The sequence below is a fragment of the Narcine bancroftii genome, chromosome 6 (genome assembly GCF_036971445.1).
Source record: "Narcine bancroftii isolate sNarBan1 chromosome 6, sNarBan1.hap1, whole genome shotgun sequence".
NCBI lineage: Eukaryota > Metazoa > Chordata > Chondrichthyes > Torpediniformes > Narcinidae > Narcine > Narcine bancroftii.
In genome coordinates, this window is record NC_091474.1 from 88597795 (window position 1) to 88620357 (window position 22563).

Below are 22563 nucleotides of genomic sequence, written 5' to 3' on the forward strand. Positions count from 1 at the left end.
TACCTCACTGTCCACAACACCACCAATCTTTGTGTCATCCGCAAACTTGCTTATCCAATTCTCTACCCCTACCTTCAGACCGTTAATATATATAACAAATAATAGTGGACCCAGGACCGAACCCTGAGGAACTCCACTAGTCACCGGCCTCCAATTGGACAAACATTTAGTTAAAATTTGATTCTGTTTTCATGTTTAAAGTTGATTAAACACAACTTTTGTTTGAAAAACTACTTGTCTTGGTGAATGTCTATTGCTGCTGTGTTTTGGGGTCCTTTGGGGTCGTAACAGTTGTAATTAGTTTACTGTTTATCAGTGTACCATGCCTAGGGAGAGAGGATTGGTGTGTTTAACCCTTGCATTCCCACTGGGAGTTGAGAATGTTTAGTTGTGATCTATTTGCACCCGACGTGTCGTTATTTGCACTATTGCTGTGGATGTGTGTTAGTTTTGACCATTGCTGAACACCAGCTCTAGAGGGCTGACTCAATGTGCCCATCCCGGATCCCCAACAGTGGAGATCGTGTTCATGTGTATGGATATATGTTCATGTTTACCTACGCGGTAGACAGTGCCTGTGGGATGGTTGAGTAAACCCTCGTTGATTTGTTACACAGTATACCATGTCTGTGGGTGGTGGGTCCTATGGAAGTTTAACCCTCGATAATTCAAGTCGCACGTGTATTAATTTTGTGAATTTTTTTGTAAATGAAGACCACTGTTTGTTAAGAACACATGTCCAGCCCTGATTTATCTTTGAACCTGTCAAACACAACAGCATCACAACCCCAACCAATGCAAATCTACTGCCCCCCCCCCACGATTATCAGCCTTACCTGGTCCTGGTGATGACATATTCAGTCAAATGCTGCCCGGGTGTCAAGGAAAGTCTCTCATTTGCCTTAAATTCAGTTTTTCTGCCCATATTTGCACCAAGGTTTAATCGGCTCTGGAGCCCTTTACAACCTCAAATTCAAAGCAGATGAGGATGTTAAGAGTGAACAAGTACCACTAAACACTATTGCTGTCGCCTACCAACACAACTGGTGATGATTGTCCAGAACGACAGGGTAGCCACGAGTGGGATCGAAGTGTGAAGGAAATACCAGGCAATTTCCCACATCTTTTGGCACAGGTTTGTGGTTTTTGCTGCAGAGCTTGGATTGAAGTGCAGGTTGGTTTGGAGCTCAGCTCTTCAGAATCGACAGCCAAGATGGTACGTTATTACCACAGCCTTGGTGTTGTCCGGTCATTTCGGCTGTTTCTTGACACTTCATTGCCTTGGCTGATGAAAGAATTATTAGAAGCCAAGATGTTTTCTTTGGAAGAAGATAGCTTGCTGACAGACAACAGGATTCAGTGGATCTAATTGTGAAAGGAACTCCCACATAAAACTGCTTTGATCATGGCTTCATATTCAACAGCATGCACCATTAACAGCAACTGAGTGCAAAGAAACAAGTTACGGCACCAACTGTACTGAAAGTAGCAACTTTTATTCGAGTTAAAATTATTTACAAGTAACCAAAGACATACTTCAGAAACTGGTACAAACTATTTCCTGCCATTTGGATTTTACTCTGAAAGATTGAAACTGAGAAATATGTATAAAATAAAAATAGGATCGGAATCTGAAAAGTATTTCTACCATTCTAAATTTCCAATTGCCAATATTTACACAACTATTTACACAAAGAAAGTAATTTAAAATTTATTTTAAATCCATTCTGTTCAGGCCCTCATGTACCCTTTGCAGCCATGTGATTACTACAACGGAATGGAATGAAAACAATTGCAAATGAAGACACTGGGGTTTTACTCGCGGGCAAGCCACGAATAATAGACAGAGTGCACAGTGAGTGTTGGGAGTGAAACTTTGGAGAAAAGTGGAAACTGCATCAGAGGAACCTTCCTTTTGAAATAACTCAGCCACACGTCTCACCTACGAAACCATGGATTGCGAACACAAATCCTCATAAATGCACCTTTAGAAGCCCACTCAATCTGTCAATTAAAGATATGCTGCTCAACTTACATTGGAAGTCTACAGAGCGACTGGAGCATCTTGCAGCCCAAGGGTAGATATTTCCCCCATTGCAAACTGTTGCTGGGACAAACACAGGATCAAAATCACGAGAAACAAACTCTTCCACCTATCAAAACGAGGCTTTAACGACTGAAATATCAATTTAAATAAGAATATGAAATACATATTCACTTGCTATTCATGCTAGAGTCCACCTTTGGAAGGTTTCATTTTAATTCCTGGGATGTACCTCCTCCCCACTCTACTTCTTGGCAGAAGCAGAGTACGTGTACCACCATGACAGAACAGAACCCCAAACCCCCTGCCACCATAAATCAAGAAATTTCAGACTGTGTGCATTTTTACACAGTAGCCCAATTGGGTTCTAAATGGGATCCAAACAAGGATAGCTTCTGGAGAGCCAGCACTGCGGACCAGCAATGAAAAAGGGAGAAAGAATGATCTGCTTGAGTTGCCAGGTGGTGTCTGGAGCTCTATTCTAATTTCAGGGATGTTTTGGCCTGGGGTAATTAAATGAAACCCCTGCAGCCATAGGGTATTCAGTGAATTGGTCTCCTACACAGGCAATGAATGTGAGCTGTTTTTTTAAAAAAATATAAATTTTAAAATTTCTTTTAAGTTTAGACCTACAGCATGGTAACAGGCACCTTCGGCCCAAAAGCCTGTGCTACCCAATTACCTACAATGCCCGGTACGATTTGAAGGATGGAAGGAAACCGGACCACCCTGAGGAAACCCACGCAGACATGGGCAGAATGTACAAACTCCTAACAGAGAGTGCCAGATTCAAACCCTGGTCTTGCCTGCTGGCGCTGTAACAGTGGTGCGCTAAAGGCTATGCTAACCGCTCTGCCTATTTTAATATTAAAAAATTAACTGATGTCATATATAGGGCATATGGTGAATGGAAACATTTATTGGGACTTTCTGAGTTCCCAGTTTATTGCAGAGGCAGTAATAATTCACACTGAAATGCTGCTTAAAATGGGACTCCTGATAAATTCCAAACATTTAGCTTAATTTGGTTAAATTCTCAGAACTGTTGACTGACGAGGAAAAACATCACATCTGTTAGATACATGATTGATCGATAAAGGTCAGAGCACAAGTTTACAAGTATGAAACTTCGGGGAAAGCACACTGACAGTTCAAAGGGGTTTGGATTGGTGAAACCTTGGGCAAGACCACAGCACAGTAAAGTTGAGAAGCGTGCGAGAGGAACTTAATTTACTCCGATTGTTTCTGTGGCAACATTTTTATAATCTGTCAAAAGTGAGAAACAAATTTAATTTTCAATGAAACTAAATAACAGTATAATGTGAAGGAAAATTGGTTTGTTTAGAATCTAGAGTATGATGAATTAACATGAGCAGAGTATTAATGGATTGTCATCTGCATGTTCCGATATCCTCGTAAACTAATTTCAATTCCTTTCCCTCCACACCGTCCGGAGGAAAACAGAAGAAAGCATTGGGAAAGCTATAATCAGCAGATGTGGAATTGGATATCCATTTTTAATGGCATTTTCTATGGGGGCCCCCAGAAAAACTCATCTGCAAACACCCTCCAGTTAAATTTTCTCCACGGTTTTATCAATATATACCAAACCATTAACAAAAATGTAATTTGCTCACTCTTTACTCTGGGCAGATCTGCAAATTCAAACTTAACACTTTGGTTTATTTCATATTTAATATATTTCTAATTTACATAAATAACCAAAGCCCACCTCTTAAGGTATTCATGTTCATAAAGCCCCATTCATAGACACATGTATGGCAAAAATACTCTCACTCTAAGGGCGGCCTTCTTAAAAATTAAATCCGCACAACTAGGGGACAGGACAGCTATTTCAAAATGCAAATGCAGAGAGCTGACCTGGCGACTTGATTTTCTGCTTCCAAGTTGTGGACACAAGGCTGAGGCACCCCAGTGGCACTCGTTCATCCCAACAACTTGGTTATTTCTGTTAAAATGATCTGCTCTGCAGCAGAAAAACAGGAGAAAGATAAAGCTTAAACAACGCTGAGCACAAAGAAACCCATTGCTAAATTTACTCAGCAACACACGCCAAACCATGGACACAACAAACAAAATAAAAACCACCTAATAAGACTTTTCCGTCAGCGTCAGATGCTGCGGATTCCTGAAACTAAAGCCCATCATCAAATTCGGTTCTCAAAGTCAAATTACTGTTTCAAAGCTTTCACTGAAACATCGCCAATGAGAAATATTTAATGACATAATCCAGAGGTCAATGCAATGTATTCTGATCATGAGAGATCACTGGTGTAATTAAAGTGAATCCAGCCATCTGCAGGATCGACAACAGAACAAAACATTTTAACACAACTCTGCCAATCATGATTCTTGATTTAAGCTTGCGCTATTTTCAATTTCAGTCTTGAGGCATGATTGCAGAATGGAAAATTTACTCTATTTTGAGCATGTCTGCACCTGATTCCACCGCCCCCAGGGAGTGAAGTATGGATGGTCTGCCCATGGAAGGGAGTGTTTGCCTATATAAAAGGCAATCAGGATCCAATGCAACGCTCCAAAACTGGGGCTCTGTTGCATCACTCATTCAGTCCATTTGATTCAACACAAGGGAGGAAAGAGAATGGAAATGAAAAATCCTTTCTGGTCATCCTGCTTATTTTGAGCCCAGTGCTCACAATATCAGCAACATTCTAGGACACACTAATTTTGTGGAAAGAAGAGGATGAGTTGCTGTGAATGTAGACGTGAGTAAATGATCTTACAAACTTCACTTGTGGAAATCTAGCACTAACTGCGGGCTGATGGGTGCACGTCACATTCAATAATGCTGCAGAACTGTGGGGCACTAGGATTCTACACTGGGCATCCAATCTCACCACACAGGGTAAATGAAGACATTGCAATTGTAATCTGCTCAGATAAATAAGTCACAGTGACCGAGGCGCTGTCACAACCAGACTCCAACTCGTTCTAAAAGCGGACCCAACTAGAATAGATTGAAGCTGCACTGCTGTAAACTGCAGTCTTAAAATTAAATTGCATCTGATTAAAAAATTTCAAGTAGCTCTAGTTTGACAAATATAAAACATGGCTTCAAAATCTCAAACTGGAGACCATTACAATTAGTAAGAACTTCAGAGTTAAAACTAAAACACAAGGCATCAAGAACTAGGAAGGTCTGTGCTCAAACGGTGACTGTTTTCAACAGCTATACTGAAGAACTGATCAGTGGACTTGCAGTAGCAACCTTTGGAACCTTGCTTCAACTTGGTGCGAGCCCAATGGATTGCTTGAAACTACGATCTGTGATCTCAGCTAATCCTAAGCCAGATTTGAGAAAGAACACATTTCATCTCTTGATCCAGCAGACATCATTTGTACTCCAAAAACTCGTTTCCTAATTTATCCCCACTAAACATGTTCTGGCACCAATGATTGACATTTCACACAAATTGTCCTGCTCCCGTGAGTGTTCAAAATGGCATCATGGAGTTTATATTGAGATTTAGTCAAGTCTTTTGGGCTTCAAACAATTAAAAATAAAAAGTAGAGAGAGAGAAAGATTCATTGCCCATGGAAACAGCAGAAACAGCAGTGAGGAAAACCCAACAACGTTCACGGGAGACGTTCCTTCCATTGTTGGTATCAAGCAGTACAGCAGAGCATTGAAAAGAGTTAAACACCTCAAGGTAGATTTCCCCACATGCGTTCTCACCATCTTGTCGGAAAATCTAATTCAGCCTTCTTCAGCCATGTTGAGCAAAGAATGGCATCTGAACTCTTCCAGGGGCACAAGCAATTGGTACTGTAGGTTACAGGCAGTTTATACGAGATTGGAAAGAATTATCTCCCTCTCAGAGGGCAGAATAAATTAAAAGATCCACATTGAACTAGGGATGTTAACCACAAAAGCCCAGACAGCTGACAGAAGAGGCAGACAAACAACAAAAATATGGCCATTTAACCATCAGAAAAGGGACATTAGTTCAAATCCCTGGATCACAATCACAGCTCCCAAACAGTGCAACAATTACCAACAGCAAAGGAGAATACTAAAGGTTAATCAAAAATGAAAATACAAGGAAGGAAAAAATGAGAGAGGAAAATAAAAAAGTATTTTATTGAAATATAATATTCTCTGCATAGTTTCTATTGACCTGAATGGAAATAACTGCTGACCAGCAGCTAGTTCCCTGTGGCCAGCCTGAGAAGTAAAATGTTGAAGATTGCTCAAACAGCAAAGAGACAAGGCCTGGAGAAATAGACAGCCAAAGTCGAGGGGCAATTCGAGACTGAAGGACTTTGATGGACACTTAACACAGTGAGTTGTCAAGGATCTCTACCATTCATCGTTTCCAGTGGCCATCAAGAAGAGATCCATCAGGACGGAGGTGGGGAGAAACCCCACTATTGTAGCTCACCAGTCCATGAAATTTGAAGGCATTTGCTGCAGCATTTAATCTCTTTCAAAATATCATGTAGCCAGCAGATGACCAGCCCCTGAATGCTGGATCCCTCAATCTTGGCTGGTTTGAAGTTGGGTTCCAGAGATTAAAACTTGTGTCTCCTAATTCTTAATAGCTTTTATTTCACATTATAAAGAATTATTTAGCATCACAGAGAATGTAATCCACTTTGAAAAATATACTAAAGTCTCAATAAATCACAAAACAATTTGCTACTGCAGATTATATATACAGATATATATATATATATATATATATATATAAAAACAGGCTCTGCAAGGCTGGATAAATCACACATACTTTCATCTAACTAAAAGCAGCAATTAAAATTCTGAGACAATTTTTTTTTAAAAAACAAAAATGACATGGGTATGGCCAAACCCAGTAAAATTAAGATGAAGATTTTGGTAGTTCTTCCCTTCAGAAATTTGGTCTTCTATACTTAAGTAATAACAATCATCCACCTTGCAGCTAATTTGAACAGCCAGCTTCTTCAAGATTAAAGCAGCATTTCCAATCAAAGCCCAATGGAATTCAAAGAATAAGGGGCATTCATATGGGGAGGTAAATAATTACCTTTCTTCCACTGCAATTCCATGATTCACTGAAGCATCTTACAAATCTCACAGGTGATCAATGGAATAGAAATGCAGTCCAGACAGCATCCACTATCATTTTATATTGTTGATTTCTTCTCTGCTTAAACTCCAATTTAGTTTCCATTGCAGTCTTTGACACAATGGAGATGCAAACTGGCATTTTTACACAATGATTGGACACGGGCAAATGATGTCTCTGGGCAATAGAAAAGCAAAGACTTCCAAAGCACTGGAAAGGAACCATTTCTTCATTCTTCTGCCAATTCCTCCGTTACATTGATCTTTACTACTTCTATACCTTGAAGAAATTAAAGACCAGGTTGACATTTTCCTCATTATTCACCAACTAAGTTTAATAGCTACGGCTTGCTACACAAGCCAGTCAAATTGAAGCAGTTTGCCCAGTTTTATAACTTCCATAAGATAGACTGTCTGCCTTCCTGGACTATTTAGAATCAAGGATGGGATTTAGATGTGTCAAATTTGGCTTTTAAAATGTGTGTGAAGGACCAACAACTTTAAAATGTTCACTTTATAATATTCAATGTAGCTGTTGGATCGACTGCATGTCATGGTTTAACTTCACTGAACACTCCCCCACCCCACTTCATTCGTTGAATATCAATATTAAGACTCTGCTCTCACTGGAGTGACAACAAAACTTTCACAAGTATTGTGAATGCCATTGACCAGAAAAGAGGACAGAAGTGAGTGTCAGTGGAGAAGGCAAAGGAGAATGACAATTACTCCTGCTCCACATATCTGTTCAACATCCTGAAGATAGTGAAAATGGCTTCAAATTCAAAAATCAATTGGAGGTAGGATTTCCACCTCGCCCTGCTTGCAAGTAAACTCAGTCAAGCAAGAAACAAATGCATTACAATTCAGAACCTTGAAATATATTCCACGTACCAGTGCTTTCTCCCCATCTGCTCAAATCAGCTATTTCACCATACATAGGAATTTCAAAAGTTAAGACTTTACTCCAGTGTTCAAACTCTGAGGACCTCTGAATGACCTCTGGCCACGATACGTAGACTCAAAAGCAGACAGCCGCACCAAAACATCCAAAATGGAATCAAAGATTAGTCACATTCAAATTTTCAACTGAGTACTGAAAGTTAGCAACCAACTTCACAGCAACGCCAAATATCTTGAAATAGGCATCTTGTATGCATTTTCTGTGGATCCACTAAGACTCCAACCCAGAAAGAACTACCGATAACCAAATCAGGTGTGGACCTGGTCACTTTATGGCGCTTTTCACAACTTAAAATCACATCAGAGATAATTTAGGATAAAGATTTTTTAAGACAAAAATCCCCATCCAATAAGTGATAATAACAGTGTATTGGTAATGTAATCAAATGGTTATTGACTGCTTCACTTGTACCATTAATTTTAATACAAGCTGAATGGATCAGAAGTAAAACAAATAGTCTTATAATTATATTCCTGTGTTATTTAACTCTATATATAGAACACGAGTCAAAACATAAATCACATCAATCTGTTCAGCTTGTAGTAAAACAAATAGCTGTTCTGGAGGGTTACATGGTTTTCTGGTGTCAACTTAATGAGTTGTCAATTGACCACATGCACTGTGTTCAGACGCAATGATGACCAGACACAGTAATGCCTACATTTGTCTCACTAAATGTAAAAACGTGTGGGGTGCAGGATTTTTCCCACATTAAATCGTAACGAGCATGATCAATGAAAACACACTGTAGTATTGCTGAGTAACACAAGGCCATTTAGATTGATTTTTAAGAACTCTGAATTTTGATCTTTCAGGACATTTTTCAATACTGGGGCTATTCAGATACCTGCATGGGTATGGAAAAATGCAGCCTATACAATTAATATCAGTTGTGTCTTGACATCTAAAGCACATGGCATTCATCCTAAGATTTGTCTCTGCCTCCAACCAGATTCACCCTGTGCATTCATTTGGTACTGCCTGCAGATCAGACAGTACAATGGACCTGAACTCTTTTGGAAGTCGTCACTGACAAACAGTGAGCTTCCCCTTGGTGCTTTCCACCTTTTGGGTGGGAGAAGATCTTGCCCATTGAATTGGTTGATGAGGGAGGGGATTTAACCCCAAGGGACAGAACATCGCCTATCTGTTGCAGAAACGTGGTGTTCTTTAGCAGTGATCCAAGTATTCAATCACTCGAGAGATGGATTTTTGTCCTGTTGTCCCAACTGCACACTGGAGGCAAAAGAGAAAATATTAGATATGGCTATTAGTCGCCAATGAAAAACATTTCCATCTTGACAATATACCACTCAGTATTTGTTGAAAATTACCAAAGTGTCATTTTAGCAACAAAATTAATTCCCAAACTTTAAAAATCATTTTAAGATTGGACACAGAAATGTGGTTTATCAGTGGAAACTGAATGCCCCCAACAACCCTTACATTAAAAGGTCAATACTTTGCTGTGCAAGTCCACACTTTAAACTCTTCTAGAAATGTTTTATTAAAATAATATAAACAAAATATGCATGAAGATGCCGACTTTGAGATTGTTTTTGAATTTGGTATTTTGAAGCAACTGGTCGGACCTCGAATAAGGTTCACATCTGTAGTTTCTGGCAGGCTCCAGACACGATGCCTGTGCTCAACCATAAACTCACTTTTCTCAACGCCAGGGCATTAAAACTCATTCTAACTGCAGCTCCAACCTCTGCTTTACAGAACTCCCTGATCTGGGAACCCATTGGGGTTAAGTTTAGTAAGAAACACAGGCATGTGCTTTTGAAGGTCAGTATGGTCTTCTCCATTACACCCAATGATAAAGTTCGGTCTAGCCCTGAAACACATCACATACGTTTTAAGATATCCAATAACAAAGCACATTCTGACAAAAAAAACTAAATGAGAAAATCTATCCTCTCAGAATTTCACAATGTTTGGTCACTATTTGAAGATTTTGCATCTATACTGTATATAGCCAAATGGGACCACAGCCATTCCAGGCACTCTTTAAATTTAATTTTTAAAATGAAGAAGTCCACAATCCATTGGCGAGATTCAGCACGAATTCCACTTGAATTGAGAGGGTCCATTTAAGAAAAGGTTTAGAAGTAACCATATTAGTAATCCTGGAATTACATTTTAGTTAGCCACAAGGGAGCATAATTCTTTCCCAAATAAACTTCAATGAACCAGATACGTTTTTTAAAATATCAATCTGGTAGTTTCATAGACAACACTAGACTTAACTTAATAAACCACAATTTAAAGGCCACAGCCGCCACACTGGGATTTGCACTAGTTTCTCACAATCAATAATCCAGGCCTCTGGATTACCATTTACCTATCATTAAATTGCAATTCTACTCACAAGTCAAGCTCATTGGTTTTTTTCCTCTCTGCATTGACATAGCCTCACGAGTGTTTTCTATTATTGTATCACCACACTCAGCCCTGGATTTGCCTGCTGCCCTCTACATTGACATTGGAACTTGCTGCAATCCCTCAATTGAATACAAGTTCCATGTCCTTGGCCTGCCTCTATTCACTCATTGGACGAGTCCCCCCCCCTTCCTCAGCTCATTACCAGATGATTCTCCCTCCTCACACCCTACCTATTCCTGAGTTGGTGACTAAGCCAGCTATCACCTATGGTCCCCACGCCACATGACAGATTTTTCCATTCCTTCCCTTGACTGAGTCATGGGGTAATTGCCACAACTTCTCACTGGCATGAAAACGATTTGAGCAAATGGCACATTTACCGTGAGATTCATGAAATTCAAGAACTTCTGCAACATCTCAGTCATTATGGAGAAGTCTCCTTCGGGTAAAAGCTCCCTCACAGTAGTAACATTCACCTAAAAGACACAATAACACCAAGGAGAATAATTGAGTGCATATACAACATTGAATTGTTGGCATCATTGCCTCAATTTAGAGGTAATTACAAAAATACTAGCTTAAGCGCTGCCTTCCCAGAGGTGAGCATCACAGAGTGGATGAGTCATGGGAAGCCCACAATGGTGATGATCCCTTTTGGAAAAGGCGCATCTCACCTTCAATGTCCTGTGAACGAAGACTATATTTGACATTTTTCAGGACGCGGCTAATGCCCACAGGGACTGCATTTATTACCTTTTTTCTCGATGGAACTATAACCATATAACCATATGCAGCACAGAACAGGCCAGTTTGGCCCTACTAGTCCATGCCGGAACAAATCGCCACCCTCCTAGTCCCACTGACCAGCACCTGGTCCATACCCCTCCAATCCCCTCCCCTCTATGTAATTATCCAGTCTTTCCTTAAATGTAAATAACGTCCTAGCTTCAACCACCTCTGGCGGAAGCTTATTCCACATCCCAACTACCCTTTGCGTGAAGAAATTTCCCCTCATGTTCCCTTTATAATTTTCCCCCTGCAGTTTCAAACCATGGCCTCTGGTGTGACTCTTAATTGAAAAAGCCTATCCACATTGACTCTCTCTGTCCCTTTAAAAATCTTGAACACCTCCATCAAATCCCCCCTCAATCTTCTACATCCAGAGAAAAAAAGCCCATGGCTGCTCAACCTTTCTCTGTAACTCAAACCCTGAAATCCTGTCAACATTCTCGTGAACCTTCTCTGCACTCTCTCTATTTTGTTTATATCTTTCCTATAATTCGGTGACCAATACCGCATGGAGTATTCCAAACTTGGCCTCACCAATGCTTTGTACAATTTCATCATAACATCCCAACTCTTGAATTCAATACTCCGATTTATGAAGGCCAACATTCCAAATGCCTTCTTCACCACTCTATCTACCTGAGTATCAACTTTGAGGGTACTATTTACCATAACTCCTAAATCTCTTTGTTGCTCTGCACTCCTCAATTGTCTACCATTCAATGTATATGACCTATTTAGATTTGCCTTTCCAAAATGCAACACTTCACACTTATCTGTATTAAATTCCATCAGTCATTTCTCAGCCCACTCCTCTAGCTTTCCTATATCTCTTTTTAAGCTCGGTAAACTGTGAAGTTTATGATAGGGGTGGGCAGCCTATGGCCCACGACCCAAATTTATCCAGCCTGGTGTGCAGCTGCCCCCCTCTGTGCGCAGTTTCCACCCTCAGTGCACGGCTCCCCACCCTGTGGCGAGCTCCTCCACTCTCTGCATTGTAGGCTCCCACTCTCTGTAAATTGGAGACACCCCACCCTCTATGCAAGACTCCCCCCGCCTCTTGTGCGAGACCCCCTTGTGATCTTCTCCTCCTCCCGCAGTGTCATATGCCGCCAACCACGGTGCTGTCTGTACTCCCCCCTCCCTCCCTTCACGGTGACACTATCCCACTGTGTGAGTGTCTTCTCCTCTGCATGAGACCCATGTCTGTGAGAATCCATCTCTCTGCAACATAACCTCTTTCTATAATGCTCTTTCAACATATCACTGTGGGGTACTCTTCTCTCTCTCTTCCACCCCCCACCCCACTCACTCTCACCTCCTGTTTCTGTATGTGAGACTTTTTCTGCATGTGTATATGACACCATCTCTCTGTGTGACTCCTCATCTCTGCAATCATCTGCCTCTCAAAGTAAATCACAATATTCTGTAGATACCATGGTTGAAGTAAAAACACAAAATGCTGGAGCAGCTCAGACCTCAGTGTCCTTTATGTAGCAAAGGCAAAGATTCATAAATGACGTTTCGGGCTTGAGCCCTTCATCAAAGAATGAGAAAATGCCGGCAAGCTTCCAAACAAAAGAGTGGGGGGCGGGGGGGTGAAATGTGGGAAAGGCAGGAGTTGATAGGTGGAGCAAGGAGGGAGGGGACAGCAGCAATGATGGGGAGGAGGGATGGCTGGGCTGGGTGAGTGAAAGAATTGGAAAGATAAGAAAAGGGGAAAGGAAAGCAGTAAAGTCAATGTCCATGCCATTTAGCTGGACAATGCCCATGTGGTTGGGCCTACTAGTCCGTGCCGAACATCTTCTCCCACATAATCCCACTGACCCGCATTGGCTCATAACCCTCCACATCTCTCTTGTCCATATACCTATCCAACCTATCCTGGAATATTAACATTGATCTCCCTTCTACCACCATCGCCAAAAGTTCATTCTGTATCCCCACCACCCTCTGTGTGAAGATATTCCCCTTATGTTTCCCTTAAACTTTTCCCCTTTTACTCTCAATCCATGACCTCCCCCACTCAGTGGAAAAAGCCTATCCACATTGACTCAATCTGTCCTTTTAATTTTGAATACCTCTATCAAATCACCCCAGCAACCTTCTATGTTCCAGAGAATCAAGTCGCTGCCTGCTCAATCTTTCCCTGTAACTCAAACCTTGAAACCCTGGCAACATTCTCGTAGACCTCTGCACTCTCTCTATACTGTTTATATCCTTCCTGTAATTTGGTGACCAAAACTGCACACAATATTCCAAATTTGGCCTCACTAATGCTATATACATGAGATTGTGGGAGTGTGACCCGAAATGGTTGGCCTTTGGAAGGATGCTGAGCTCGGGAATGGAGCAGAGGTGCTGAGCAAAGCGATCCCCCTCTCCGTTGTAGAGAATGCCACTCAGATTGTTGGACTCTCTCCCTGGGTTGGATTCCCTCTCCTTGTGTGTAAATCCCTCTCTTTGTGTGTGCCTAAATCCCCCTCTCTGTCACTTCCTCTCTCTGTGTGTGACTCAACCTCTCTCTGTGACATGACTCTCTGCCTGAGAGCCCCCTCACTGCTGTCTGTTTTGGGGATATTTTGTTTTCACTGTAACTTTTAGGTTTTTTTAATTGCGTCATGTTTAATGACTAACTCATAATTTTTTGGTGAATTTCCTGATTTGAAGATGCCTTCCCTGACCTGAAATACATCATTGTATTTATTCCATTTATCTATTTATTTATTCATCTCATTTATCTATCTTTTTAAAAATTTCATTTAAGGAAGCATTCGTGCGGCCCGCCGTTCAACCACTGACACAGCATTCGGCCCACACATGGTAAAAGGTTGCTGACCCCAGATTTATGACAAACCGTAAGACTGCCAAAATGCTACCCGGGGATTTGGAAGTAGTGACAGTGATGGATCATTAGCGTGGCCAAACCAGGTCATGTAACTGGAGAACAAGGAAGTTGTTGGGTTCCCATGCATTTGTTACTCTGGTCCTTGCCTGTGAGAGGGGAAATGGATTTATTGTCAGGGGACCTGAGGTGAGTTACTGCAGGTGCAACAAACATTAGACACAGTGAGATAAGGTTATTTCAACAGGCTGCTTCACTGAGCTCTGAACATTGCTGAGCTACACTCATCTGGGTATGTGGAGAAAATTCTAAGATGCTTGCTTCCACTCAACACACAAGCAAGAAAATTATTAACAAAGCCTTGGAACTGAATCCCAGCTAAGAGACTGTGCTTACAGGGCTGCAAGATTAATTACGCACTTCTTTCTTCAATAAAGTGAATGGGTTTGCATATGCTTAGCTCAAATCATGCAAAGATTGAGCGTTTGACTGGAGCCATTGTTCAAAGATACGGTACAGTGAACCAATTAAAAACACACACAAACAAACCAAGCTTTCACTTTCAGGAAGACATTTTTATTCTATGATGAAATGACTTACTGGACTCTCTTGACATAGGCAGCCCAGAAGCAGTGCCGTGTAGGAGGCAACAATGCAATCCTCCATGTGCTTTCCAGCATGTTGCAAGGCTGCAAAATAAGGTACAAATTATGAGCAAAAGAACCCCTGGACAGAGGAGTAAAGGTGGATCTGGATGTGTTGAAGATAATATTAGAAAGAAAATTTATGGAAAATCAGAGCAAGTTTGGAACAATTTCAGGGACATTTTAAAATAGGTACTCTGGTTTCCTCGCATATTCCAAAAAAAATGAGAGGTTTGGATTGAATAGCCCTTGTAAATTGTCCTTCCTGTATGAGGAGAGGCAGAATCTAGGAAGGGGTGCAGGGAATTAGTAGTTAATGGGAACGTGGGGAGAATAAAGCGAGCTAGAATAGGATCAGTGTTAATATTGGTGCTTGATGTTCAGCATCGATTCATAGACACTACAGCTCAGTACAGGCCCTTCGGCCCTCGATGTTGTGTCGACCTATATATTCCTTTCGAAAAAAAGTACTAAGATGCTAAGTACTACCCCGTAACCCTCTATTTTTTTTATCCATGTGTTGTATCAAGTGATAATGCTGGGAGTGCTGGGCAAGATCTACATCAACCATTTTTAAATATTGGTTCTCAGCCTGTCTCTTGTTTTTGAGCTCCAACAACAGCTCTCTTTACTGAAGTATCACTCCTTTTTTTCCCAACTGCCCTGTTCTAGCACTGACCGAAACAACAAAATTCTTAGATCAGTCTGATTCCCCAGCCAAGAATTGTGCAGTGCTCTGTCCAGCAGTTCAACCATGTTGGTGAATACATATATTAAAACTTTAAGATGAAACAGTACAGGTGTATTTTGAAACTCGACAGACTGTCAGTTATTGAAGTCTCATGTGACTGAAAATATTTCATTAAAGGGCATTAAAATAACGATGCGGGAACGACCAAGTGGGTTTGGGTCAGTAATTGCATCACAGTATGGGGGGGGGGGGGGGGGTTGGGGGGGGAAGAACATGTGCACACTTAGTGGCAGACAGAAGTACTTTTGCTTAATGAACACGGAATAACAGCAGATCTCATGTCCAAAATTTATAAACAGGAAATACCCGCTACTTCCTGTCTCACAAAAATGAGATGTTAAACTGGGAGCTGGTGTCAGGTAGAAGTCAGAATCTCTGGCTGTGCAAGTTATTCAGTCGGGAATGAAGTTGGAAACTGCATCCAGGAATGACAGAATCTATTGTTGTATATATAAAGCACAGTAATTCAGCTTGTTAGGGGCAATGCATGAAGGTCTCTGACGACTAGAGCACAAATAAAACCAGTGGTTGGAGATTCCTATCACAGATCTCCAGATGTAGCCAGAATTCTTAGCAGCCAATGTAAATAGATGCACAATTATTTTAAATTTTAGAGATATAGCACGATAACAGGCCCTTCTGGTCCATGAGCCCATGCACCCAATTGATCCACGACCACCAAATGTTTTGAAGGGTCGGTGGAAACTGGAGCACCCAGAGGAAACCCACGCAGACGCAGGGAGAACGTATAACCTCCTTACAGTCAGTGCTGGATTCAAACCCGAGTCACTGGCAGTGCAACAGCGAACTGCTACGCTAACCGTGCCATCCAAGAACCGTGTTCTTTTGACAAATCGAACACTGAAATGGATTTTGAAAAAGGGGCAACAAATTCTCAAATGGAACAATTATGAACATGTGAAGATGCCGTGAGAATTTCCAGGTGCACAGTACCCTAATCCACTAAATAGCAAACAAATTTTGAAACACTAGGATATTTGTGGAACAGCTTTGGGAGGAGGGGAATCTCACTGATCAAAACCATGCTGAAATGCCTCTTTCATACCTTTATTTAGATCAATCTCTTCATCCTCCTCTTCCTTCTTTTCATTGTCATTCTTGGTACAATTTTCAGACTGCACCCATTCCAATGACCCAGCGGTCTCCTGCCACTGGCCACTCTGATCCTGTGGTGGTGCTGGTGTGTCTTTGATGAAATCATCAGTCTCAGTCTCCGCAAGGCGGGCAGCTCGCTCCCGCTGCAGAAACAACTGAAAGAGCAAGAGATGAAATAGGTCAAACTTTTGCCAGAAAAACAAATGTGCAACGTAATATGTAATTTAGAATGAGTCAGTGGCTCATATACACAGGATTCTTAATAAAACTACGAGCTAATAAAATGACAAGTTATCAAATGCCACCTAGGAAGATTTGGTACACTTCAGTATAACAGCTCAAGTTTCCATAACAGGCTTTACAAATAACAATGAACAACAAAAACTTTGCTTCCTGTACACGTGGGTGGATTTTATGGATTTTGGGCTGCTGATCAAGCAAATCGCCGTAACATTTTCCTATCACGTACTATTTTTTATATACAACATATTTTTGTGATTTCCTGTCATATTTTTAACATGCTTCAAGCATACAAAACTATGAAATGCGCCATGTCATTGAAAATTTATTTTCTGCATTCGCACTTGGACGTCTTCCCTGCTGATCCTGGAGCCGTCAGGGACGGACACGGTGAAAGGTTTCACCAGGACATTGCGACCATGGAAAAGGACAATTAAAATCCATCAATGTTGGATACTGACAAGAAAGGCATCAGATGCAAAATCAGTGGCAAAACATTTTTATGTCAGTTGAACTCATGTCTCCAGCTTCCTACATGATATAGCAAATCTGTGTTTGGCTTGAAGTTCTTTATTATCATCCCCAATATTTTTCAGGAAGCAAACCTTTGGGGAAAAAAATTCTTGTCCAGCGTAATTATTCATTCCACAAATGTTGTATTTTAATTAATAGAAATCGACATTAAAAACCAACATTAACTTCCCTCAATTAAGGAATAGTGGGTATGTTCTTTAGAAACAAATGTAAATAGTTTAAAAACACACATGAAGCTGAAGAGGCTGGAATGTGAAGCTGAACACAACCCACAGGAGGACCTCAGCGGGTCAAATAGTATCAATTTAGTCTCGATAAAGGGTTTCAACTCAAACATCGACCATTTGGTTTCTCCTACTGAAGAATCATTGCATTCCTCCTGAAGGTAAATTGCCTGATTTAACAGAAAATTTTGAGGAGTTAAAGTGAAGGCTCAATAGTTTTTAACAGGGCATTTTAAAAGGCTCCGTAGAAGAAAACTACCAGGAGATCCAAGGCTCATGATAGAATGGTGGAGCAGACTCGATGGGCCGATTTGCCTACTTCTGCTCCTATATCTTATGAAATTGCCATGAGATACAAACTCACCCAGGTGACAGAAAGCAAAAGATGAAGGAAAGCTGTTTGAAAGGGGTTCCAGAGACTTGTAGGAGCGTCTGAGGGAAAGACCCCTCATAATATTAAGTACCTGATTTAACATGATGAATTGTAACCTGGAAATGAGGTATTTGGAAATGGAAATGACAGGCATCTGCCAGCAAAGTGGGAACAACATATCTGAATCACAAGGGTGCAATTCTGCACTGAACGTTGGAACAATGATACATGCTGAACATAGCACTCCAGGTATATCCATTAGGTTAACTCAAGGTTTCAACATACACAAATCTGGAAGAAGCAATTGGTAGCATGGGGAATGAACCAGTGAACATCTGGACAGGATGGAATACGTAGGATTCTTAATCTGCAAATACAGACAAGAGACTATATCCAGACAGATCCAAGTTTTCCATGTCCTTCAAGGGTAATGTTTTTATTTCTCTCATTTTTATTATCAGCAAATCTAGAAAGTTGGACATAGTTAGATATTAACTAAACCAACCTTGCATATCTCAGAGCATAATACAGAATATACAGATCAGCAAGGTGTCACTTAGATCAACTACACTTGGCTGTTGTTTTGGGTCTGTGTGAACCTCCTTCCATCTCTTCATCTCACTCAGTCTTTTATCCTGTAGCCAAGACCCACTGGTCAGTGGATTAGTCTGAGAAAGCAGTGTCGGACTGCAAATCGCACCAGCTGGCACTCTTATCATGGTAAATGATCCTGGTTGAATTATATCGAGACAGGTAATATGAAAAAAATCACATTGTACTTCAGCAAATGGCTTAAATAAATTTGTTTTATATAACAGACACCCACCTGCACCAAGGCCTCGATAGCTCCCACCTGTCCTTCCATCTGCAAACTATCATTTCCATCCACAGCGCAGAATGAATCAAAGGAGCAAGGCGTTTCCATGTCAACAAGACAATGCCTATTGCGAGCACTGTGCTCCACAAGGTTAATCAGCAGACCTAGACCCTGCAGAACACAAACATACAAAATCCTAAGTATCTAATTATCCCAAATGCTCGTCTTTCCATCCAAAACTCATGATTTTGGTGTAGACAGGAGAAGGGCAATCGGGACTGGACCTGGGTTTGAATCCTGTGTTGGCTGTAAGGAATTTGTCCCTTATCCCCACATCTGCGTGGGTTTTCTCCGGGGGCTCCGGTTTCCTCTCACCCTTCAAAAATGTACCGGGGAGCAAGTTAATTGGGTGTAAATTGGGCGGCACGGACTCATAGGTCCAAATTAGCCTGTTACTGTGCTGTATGTATAAATTCAAAAAATTTTTTTGCATTCATCACCAAGACAATCCCTGTTGCTCTACCTCCTACATAAAAGAGCGTATAACTGCGATTACAGGAAATCACCTGCAGGAATTTTCCCAGGTAGCTATAAATTTTAAAATCGAGAACTTTCAGTCTTCTCAGATTCCACGGCAGGATTTAAAAGGACGACTCATCCTGACGTGGACACACATCTCACTGTGCATTCCTACTTCTCAGGCTGCATACCGCGACATTAAAATATTAAATGCACTCCAAGCACCTGCAAAATGCTTTGTAATATCCTGAGGTTGAGAAGACATTATACAAATGCAAATATGTCTCTTTCTAGGTTTGCACACATGGCATGTCATTAGCACTTTTGCTCATAATAGGCAATAAACAGCCTGCCAGCAGTAACAAGGCACCAAAACAAAGCATGACCAATACCAGCCAAGGTACCAGAACACATGGTGTAAATATTTAAATCGCAAAGGGGCATAATCAACATACTCCGATTACATTGCTCATTGAACGTGGTTGCACGCATTACAAAACTACCTCGAGGATGCAGTATATTTTTTTTACATCAATTGTATTTGACTCCGTATCAACTGATAAATTTTCAACTTAGTTCTTCAGATTTATGTTTCAGATGCAGCCAAGAAGAGGTACTTTTTTTCATTCGATGTGGACGGTTTCTAAGGTTAAAAATTTTTGGTTGCAAATTAAATTGTTTTTAGAGCAGATATTAAAAGTAAGTTTACCTTTTCACCCAATGTTGTTTTTACTAGGAGATATTAAGTCGACAGCTTTAAGATTGAAATTGAGTATGTATCCAATTGAATTTTTGCACTTGTCATTGGTGGTTTCTAAAAAGTGTTGAGCTATTACGTGGAAATCTGACTCAGTTTTAGGGATGAAAAGATGGATTCCTTTAGAAAAGATTTCATAGAATTTGAGAGATAAATATTTTTTTCTTTGCTAAAGTTTGAAGCCCATATTTGAAAACTATTGATGTTAGCTCTCGATCCACTCCGACGGATGCCGCCACTCCTGCAGCCAAGAAGCTTTCATGTTCTAAAAGTGATTGCACAAGATAAGGATCTCTTTTTTCTCTCCCTTTGTAGGTGGGGAATGGAGGATATTAGTGGGGTGGTTGGGGTTTTTGTTATATACAAATGATTAATCGCATTATGTATGTATCAAAATGTAGTAACTAATGTTAGGTTTTGTGATTTTAAACTTTAAATATTTTTTAAAAATGATGTCCTGAGTAAGGGATGCAGAACACAGAGCACCACACCTCAAAAGCTTTAATCAGTCCTGTGCATTCGTGATTTGCCTTTCCAAACATGCAAAAAGGATGTTGGAACTGGAGGCTGGAAAGTAATGATGACACTGAGTAAAGCCTACAATTCAAAAGCCACCATTATAATGTTTGTGGTCAAGGAAAACAAATCCGAGAGATCTTCTCTAACGTCGGTGACAGAGAGATCGAGAACAAAAGTTAATGGCAATGCTGAAGAGAAGACAACTGATCTGATGACCAGAAGTATTTTATTTCCTTTACTGCTATGGAGCCAACTTTCTCCTTGGGCTGGTAGAAACATCCTACTCCTGGGAGCCTGAATGAGTCAATGCAGCTTACGCTCCAGCAGGTTGTTGCTATAAGTGACTCTTCTGACTCACTGGCCTTCTGTGAAGTGACTATCTTTTTCCGCCCACTGCTCCTCCCACACTCCCACAAAGCTCATTTCACAGCTTCTTGATACTGCAGAATAATTTTTAAAAATTCAATTTACTTTCAGATCAGCTTCATTTAACAGGGTAAATCATCTCTGCATAATTCTTCAAACACAGCAATGAAATGCAAGTGGTATTGGGCAACAACATGAGAAGAAACCCGGAGCACGAGGAAGTGCGAGTGAAACTGGGATTTTGTTTCCATTGAACCCCAAGGCCAGTTACTCCAGTGAAGCCAAGACCTGTTGAGGACCTGTCCCATCCTATCCCTCAGGGCTGAGGTGTCGAGACCCTGCCTTTGGCTTACTTGCTGTCCCTGGCAGTCGTCTTTTCAGCCACTGTTGGATATTTAATCTGGGTACAATGTGTCACAAGACCAGGGAGGTTAAGCTGTTGATTATTCACCTTTGGACCATTTTTATTAAAATTGCACTGTATCTTGGTCTCATTTGGTGATTTAACAAAAGGCTTTTTTCTTTCTGGTGTCAAAAAAAAAAATCACAAAATTTAACAATGCTTGGATGAAAATGCTCCTCCAGATTTTTCTACCACTTGACTTTTATCTGACTCCCAGCTTTCCTCCACACATAATTGACCACTCTGATCATCTCGGGGACCAATTTTGTCCCTTTCTATCCTTTTACTCTTAACATACTTGTAGAAACCCTTGAAGGTTACCTTTATCTACCTAAACAACATCATGTCTTCTTTTTGCCTTCCCGATTTCCTCCTTGAGTATTTTCTTGCATTTTCTGTTCTCTTCAAGTATCTCATTAGCTCCTTTTTGCCTACACGTCCTGTCCACCTCCCTCTTATTCTTGACCAGATCGCCAATATCATTGAAAACCAGGGTTCCCCACGCCTGTTAACTTTGCCTTTAATCCAACCAGGAACATGCAAACTTCGCACTCTCAAAATTTCACCTTTGAAGACCATCCACTTACTTAATACACCCTTGGCAGAAAACAACATACCCCAATCCACTCTTTCTAAATCCTTTCTCATTTCCACAAAATTTGCCTTCCTCCAATTTAGAATCTCCTTTTTCAAAATTAACTCGAAGCTAATGAATTTTTGATCACTGGACTCAAAATGTTCGCCTACACATACATCTGTGACCTGACCTGTCTTGCTCCCCAATAGGCGATCAAGTACATTTCACAACATTTTCTACCTCTTCCCTGTAGTGCGACTCATTGTTATTTCTGAGGAGGCCAACTACTGTTGTGTCATCCGAAAACTTGATGACACTGTTGGATCTGGTGATGCAGCTGAGGGTTAGTAGCATGAACAAGAGCACCAGTGTTTCTGATCTTAAACTGCATGAGATGCACCACTGTGAATGAGAGAAATTAACTATACAGACTTTCAAACTCCACTGATGCTGTACCTAGATTTAGGTGGATCTCCCAACTTCTGCCTTTTAGCTTTTCCCCTCACCTCACATACCTCCTTTATGCCCATCCTGAGACCCTACTCTCAACCAAAGGAATGCTTTGCTCACTATCTTCTGGATGGTCCTGCACGGATATGGCATAATGCTA

At 40.9% G+C, this 22563-nt stretch overlaps 1 protein-coding gene across 3 annotated transcripts in view; it reads right to left on the bottom strand.

The window, feature by feature from the left end:
* Positions 1-1475: 1475 nt before the first annotated feature.
* The window catches only part of LOC138736324 (wings apart-like protein homolog), a 150319-nt gene continuing 129231 nt past the window's right edge, over positions 1476-22563 (bottom strand). For all 3 annotated transcript variants that reach the window (XM_069885641.1, XM_069885642.1, XM_069885643.1), the window contains 5 exons: positions 18822-18983; positions 16575-16779; positions 14714-14802; positions 10863-10958; positions 1476-9330 (listed from right to left, as the gene is read on the bottom strand). In XM_069885641.1, the coding sequence (XP_069741742.1) occupies positions 9265-9330; positions 10863-10958; positions 14714-14802; positions 16575-16779; positions 18822-18983 (618 nt within the window). In that variant the 3' untranslated portion in view covers positions 1476-9264. The remainder of the gene's footprint in view (positions 9331-10862; positions 10959-14713; positions 14803-16574; positions 16780-18821; positions 18984-22563) is intronic.